Source organism: Cryptomeria japonica, chromosome 7, assembly GCF_030272615.1.
Source record: "Cryptomeria japonica chromosome 7, Sugi_1.0, whole genome shotgun sequence".
NCBI classification, from domain to species: Eukaryota; Viridiplantae; Streptophyta; class Pinopsida; order Cupressales; family Cupressaceae; genus Cryptomeria; species Cryptomeria japonica.
In genome coordinates, this window is record NC_081411.1 from 12,463,813 (window position 1) to 12,471,048 (window position 7,236).

Genomic DNA, 7,236 nt, shown 5'->3' on the forward strand with positions numbered 1-7,236 from the left:
TACCGGTGTTGGTGCTCGTGTAGAATCTGTGAAATGCCTATCAGTACACAAAATCATGTTGCCATGAATGACAACATAGTGAAACCAACCAATAGAGTGTAAATTGCCTACAATAACCCCTTATGACATTAGATGATCCTATGGGTTCATATTGGGTCAATGAGGGTCACTAGGTGTCTTAAGGGATCATTACAACACATAAGGGTTCTTATGGTGTCATATGCAGTGTTATTTTATACATGCTAGGATGTTGAAAAGGGTTAAGAGATTTTTTAGGATGTATTAAGTGGTCATTCATTTCTTAATAGCTCCTAGGATGTACTAAGGGGTTGTATGATGCCTTAAAAGGTCCTCGGATGTACTGAGTTCTCCTAAGTGTCTTAAGAGGTCCTAGTATGTGCTAAGGGGTCATAGGATAACATTTTAACATCTAATTGTATATGTGTACAATATTTATAAATAATTAAGTATTAAAATATTTTAATCATTCAATAATTTAAAAACTTTAATATATTATTAAGCATTATTTTTTTTTAAATGAATATATTATTAAGAATCAAAAAACTAATAAAGTATACAAAATTATGAAAAAAACTAAAACATTAATATATTAACACTAATTTATTTGCTCCCCTCATCTCCTCATCTTCAAAGTGAGGTGAAAAGCCTTTTTTTGTAGCTTATATATCAACAGGGGTTCCGACCGAAACCATTTTGTCGGAAGGGTTCCAGCCAGAATGCCTTTGCTAGTCTGGTGCCATGTGACTACCACATTGGTTCAGATGAAACCCTTTCTTCCAAATCAATCGCACAAATTAGATCTACCTGTAACACAAATCCATATGTTTACCCATTGAACTTCTAGGAAAATATTCATGAAATCTTATTTTCCACAAATCAAGGTTTGTGTCTTTGTACAACCTCTATAGCTTACTATTTCTACCCAATAATTAGCTATTTTCCCCTAATCTTCAAACATTTTAATTTAATTCAATTCAAGGTGGAAAAGCCCCTTTTAAAGGAGTTGGAATTTGATCAAGATATTCATCTTGCAAGGCTATATATATTAGATTCCACTCCTCCCTAAAGTAACTGGTTAGTAAAGATATGTAGTGCTTTTATTATCTTACTTTAACCTTAACCCTAATTTCCCACCATTACGTTTTGGTGAAACCGACTTCTTACACTATAATTTTTTATTTGTGTTCTTGGATCTAATTTTCATGCATTTTAAGTTTCAAATTTTTCACTAATAGACTATATTTTTTATAAGAAAACATATAAAATAAGTGGTTAAATTCATAAAAGCCCTAATTTATTTTACTTAATTTGTTTTGTGGGTTGCATAATTTGTAACTTTTATTTTTTAGATCTGATCTTAGACATTCATAATGGCACTTAATAGTTTTAATTTTTTTGCCATTTTACATATGATTACATTTTTTTTACTTGTATTTATAATCATGACTAAGGCACTAGGAAGGTCATTGAAAATCGCATAGGATATAGATCTATTGGAAGGTATATAGATGACCAAGTCAATATAGGTAGCCACACATCAACAATTTATTGATGACACCATGTTGTTGGTGAGAGTAAAGAATAGGTAGTCCATCCAATTTCATAAGATATTAAAACAATATGGGAACGCCTTAGGATAAGAGATGAATAGGGTAAAATATAAAATATTTTTTATTTTAGTGGCTCAAAGGAAATAAGGTGAAATTTTGAGCATTCGTAGGAATAATCAAGGAAATATTTCACAGACATATTGACACCTTCCAACGGATAAAGGCCTAAGGAAAAACGTATTATTGGAAACCCTAAAGGATAAGTTCTAGCATAAAAGGCTCTCCTCTTGGAGGGGACAATGGCTTTCATAGGCTACAAGGATAGTTATGCTCAATAACCAGATGTGGTTGAATTAGTCCTTAGGTGCAAAGCTTGTTTGGAGAAAGTATAAGAAACCCAATTTGAAGTAGGCCAATATCCTTAGAAGTAAATATCTAGACACAAACAATCCTTTTGACATCTTCAAAACATAATATTTATCCTAGGATATTCATGATGGGGAGTCAACACTATTTTGGAAAGATTCCTAGGGTAGCTACCACTATCTAGATAAAATACTAAATACGAAACAAACCAAAAATATGCCACAACAATACTTGGGTTGCCATGTTAGCGACTATCTAACCTTTGTAAACAATGATTCATCATATGGATGGGATTAAAAAAAATCAAGCTATAGGACTGCCAAGTGCAGCTATTAATAGGCTTACTACAATCATCTCCAAGAGAACATTGGTGTTCAGAAAAGGTAAGGATCAGCTCATTTTGTCTGAATCTAAGACTAGGTAAGATAATGGAAAGCATGGATATAGAGTGGTAGATAGAATGAATAGACACATGAGATTGTCCATCACAACACAACATTTATTTAGGAAAATGTGATATGCTGGTCAATCCCATTGTGTTATGTGTAAGAGGGAGGAGGAAACAACAAATCTTTCACTATTGTGATGCTTATTTTTTTAGGCATGTTGGAGGTACGTATGTGCCAAGTTTGGTTAGGTAAGTTCCCTTTCCAACAAGGAGACTTTAGGAGGCCTATGGATTTTATGCCCATCTCTACTTATCTAGAAATTATTAGAAAATAACAATAGGAGATTGTTCTAGGATAAGGAAATAACAATAATCTAATTCATTAACAAGGTGGGAAAAACAATAATTGAACTTGTAAATAGTAGAATGAAACTACATTAGTTGATGAATGCAAAATTCATTGAGTAGGATGGGAAGATGAGTATCAATTGAAAAGGGCTGGCTAGCCCTGCTTGCATTGGTTATAGTGAGGCTAAAGAGGCATCAATAAGAGTAAGAACACAATAGAAACTGCTACAATTTGGGTGGTTGAAATTGAACTTCGATGGTGAATCCTAGGATATTTCTAGTCCATCAAGTGTCAATTGCATCATTAGATTATCGAATAGAAATATGATAGGAAATATTTTCATTCCTTTGGCTAGGGGATAAATAATTCTATAAAATTTGAGGCTCTTATTCATGGAGTATTGTTTTGCAAAGATCTAAGTATCCAAAATTTGGAACTTGAAGGCAATTTTGTAGTGGTCATAAATGTAGTCAAGCTGGGCTCCATGGTGGATTGGCAGGTGGATGCTTATACTAGAAGAATCATGGAAATTATTTGTGCTTTCAAAGCCTAAATAATCAATCATACCTATTGTGAAGGCGATACAGATGTTGGTGCACTTGCTAACTTGGTTGTAGATGGTTGTTATGTGTGAAGAATTAGTGGCAATTAATTATATTCATTTTTTATAGAACAACACAATAATTACTATCCCAACATACTTTTCATGTCACACTTTTATCATTCATCAATAGAAAATTATGTTTTTATGGTGTCCCAATTGTGAGTTTTGCAACGGGATATGTATAACGCCTATGAACTTGCTTTTGCTTGCCTACAAAATGATCATATAATATTCTTGGGTACATTTGGGTATATCAATTTTTGGCTACAATTGATTCTTGGACATGTCAATGAATGTAACCAATTGGCTTCATCATGGAGCTATGGCTAGGAGACCTAATAAATCCCATGTAATCTTTCTAACTTAATCAATAAATACACAACCTCAATTGTGTCTTACTAAGCATATAAAATTGGTATATCAAATAATCCACCAAGCATCAAGTATTTTTCAATGCAAGGCCTTAATATCATACGAGATGAGCTTGGGATTGTGCTTTAGATGGGTTTGGTAGAACAGGTCACTTTTAATCATTGAGTCTTAATTGAAAGATGTTTTAGACAAATATTGTGCCCTTGTAATGTTGAAACTTTTCAAAATATAAAAAACCCGCCAACAAAATAAAATAAAATAACTATTATTAAATAACTCTTTAATAAGTAAAATTTATGTAAAAAAATTAAGTGATTTAATGTGTCATACTATTATTTTTCCAAAACTATCTCTTAATATCCTTTATATGATTTTTTAAACAGAAATGTGCTTATACATTTAAGAAAAAAATTATTTCACCATTTCAATATTTAGAACATAACTAATACTATTACACCTTACCTCTTACTATGAATTTGAAACCTAAAACTTAACCGCCTCAAATAAGAACTAATCCCTAGTAGAACATTAATCACACTATACGCCTCACCTCTTACTCTCACTAATTATACTTCCATGAAATATTAAAAGCATAAAAGGTCGTATGTATAATAACCTCAAACTTGGCCACCTCCCAAGCCAAATTAAATCACACTATTATAGCTCACCTCTTACTATTGGTATTCACACAAATATTAAAAGATAATATGGTAATTACACCTATAAGAGTCATGAACATCAAATAATAAAATCATAAGAGGTACTATAAAGACCTAAAACTTAAACAACTTCCAAAACAAAATAAATCACACTACTACATGTCACATTTTACTAATGGTGCTTTTGATAAGTACACCTCTAATCATCACATAGATTAAGTAATAAAAGCATAAGAATTTAAGACATATAAAAACCTAAAACTTAACTATGCTCCAAAAAACATAAATCACACCATTATACCTCACCTCTTACTATCCATAATTACACTTCTAAACTTCACTGACATCGAATAATAAAAATATAAAAAATCAACACATAAAAAACTAAAATCAACTATTATACCTCACTTCTTATTATATGTAATTACACCTCCAAACTTAACTAACATCAAACAATAAAAGCAGAAGTAGTCGGCAGGTATAAAAACCTAAAACTTAACTACGTCGAATGAAAACTAAAACCGGGACAACATAAACACAACTCTATATATACCAAAATCACAGAGCCATTTTCTGTAACGTTTTTTTTTCAATCCCCTCTGTAACATTCCCTTCGTTACAGGCATGGCAGAGCATCCCAATAAAGCCATGGTGAAGGAATGTAAGGTGAAATTGAAGAGTTCGGATGACAAGATATTTGAGGTAGACTATGCCGTGGCCATGCAGTCGCAGATATTAAACAACACTCTCGGTCACACCGGCTGCACGGATAGCGCCCTGCCTTTCCACAACGTTTCCAGTCAAATTCTGGCGAAGGTGATCGACTACTGCGAATATCATGTTAATGCCTCCAAGACCATCTCGGAGAAGGATGTGAAGATGTGGGATCAGGAGTTCGTGAAGCACCTGGATCAGGCTACTCTTTTGGATCTCCTAATGGCCGTCCAGTACCTGGGTATACACAATCTTCAAGACTTAATATGCCAAACTGTAGCCGACGGGATCAAGGATAAAAGACCAGAAGAGATCAGAGAAATATTCAACATACAAAATGACTTGACTCCTGAAGAGGAGCAAGAAATCAGGCGTGAAAATGAATGGGCCTTCGAGGAAGAAGTGTCCCCTGAAGTTCAGGAAGAAGTCAGGCGTGAAGTTTGAAGGCGTGGTACTTGGCTTTTTGTCAAGTAACTTTATAATGAGTTTGTGGTATTTGATACTGCTATTTTCTTCGTGTGCTTGACTTAGCCTGCTAATTAGGATTTGTTTTGTTTGAATTGTTTTGAGCAGATAAATCTTAAATGTTACTTTTTTTAAAAAAATTGATATAATTTAAAATTATTAGATATGGTATTTTCTATCAAAAATGTTACACGTTATGGATTAATAGATTTGATATTGGTTATAGTTTATGTGTCCATGTTTTTAATGATTAATTTTTGTTAGTTTTTAATAATGGTGTAGAGGTATATTTAGATGTATTGAATGATATGTTTTAATAGTTGGGTATTTTTTTATACTGGTATTTTCCTTTTCAATAATTTTTTCTGTCTATTGAATTTAATGCTGTTTTAGATTATAATTTGATAATATTTTAGAAAAGAGACTAGTATATATTTTCTTTCATTTTTTGTGAGGAACATCTCAAATGTTATTATAATTCCTCAAAACTAAGTTAATTTGTTCAAAATTACTAGTATCAACTGGCATTTACTAAAAAATGTTATTGACTATTATTTAGTTAATGTATCCATGTTTTTATTGATTAAACTCTTAATTTCTTATAATGACATAGACAAATATTCAAAATGTATTGATTGTTATTCATTAATCTAATAATGCTTCAATTTATTTGTTGAACATAATGTTGTTTTAGGTCATAATTAATCTAAATATGTATTCAATGGTATTTTTTAATCTAAGAATGTTGGGTTTTATATGATACTAGTATTTTCTTGATCTATTAGACTTAAAGTTGTTTTAGGTCTTAAATTGACAATATTTTGTCAAAGGACTAGTGTATGTTTTCTTTCAATTCTTTTGTAAAGATAGATCTCAAATTCTACTACTTTTCCATCGATGATGTTTTCTTTTGAAAATGTTATTGATTTAGATATACGTTTTATGAGTTTTATTTGATATTAGTATTTTCTTGGTCCATTGAAATTAATGCAGTTTTAGGTTATAGGTTGATAATACTTTAAAAAAGGGAGTCTCCAATTATTGATTGAGATCTTTGATATTATTTTAATTGATATGTTTAACATCTATGATATTATAGTTAATGTGTCCATGAATTTATTGATTGATCTATATTGGTTTTAATAAATACTTTTTGTGTTAATTGTTTGCTATTATATCATGTCATGAATTTAATATTGTTATGTTCATCTTTTGTCACTATCAAAAAGAGAATAACTTATGGGTTTGATTTGATACTGCAATTTTCATGGTTTGTTGGACTTAAGTTTCTTTAGCTCATAAGTTGATAATACTTTACGTAAAGAGATAGGTTTTGTTTTCTTTGAATTGATCTATGAAGATACATCTCAAAAATTACTTTTTCCCCAAAGTGATATTATTTGAAATTATGAGGAATCAATAGTGCTGATATTTAAATAGGTTTTATAGGGATCTGAAACCAGAGTTTTACAGATCAAGGCCAACAGCCAAAAAGACATTAAATCTAAGAGAAACAAAAAAAAAAAAAACACAAAGCACTCAACGAGTGCACAAATTCAGTATTTTTTGAAATAATCTTCTTGTTGATTTTCTTCAAATCCTCCATGATGAATTTTGAGGTTCCCTAGTCCTGGCTCCAGCTCCTGGTCCTAGTGTCAGGATCCGAACTAGTTTTCCCTCAAGGAGCACTATGGCCACCCTTGGAAGCATTATTTTGATTTTCTCCAAACCATCAATGCTATTATTCG

General features: G+C 31.6%; 1 protein-coding gene across 1 annotated transcript; it reads left to right on the forward strand.

The window, feature by feature from the left end:
* The first annotated feature begins 4,957 nt into the window (after positions 1 to 4,957).
* LOC131030805 (SKP1-like protein 1A) lies at positions 4,958 to 5,467 on the forward strand. Its single transcript, XM_057961720.2, has one exon. The coding sequence runs from the start codon at positions 4,958 to 4,960 to the stop codon at positions 5,465 to 5,467; it is 510 nt and encodes a 169-aa protein (XP_057817703.2).
* The last annotated feature ends 1,769 nt before the right edge of the window (positions 5,468 to 7,236 follow it).

Coding starts and splice junctions, on each gene's coding strand:
- LOC131030805 (XM_057961720.2), top strand. CDS start 4,958: ATGGTGAAGGAATGTAAGGTGAAATTGAAGAGTTCGGATGACAAGATA.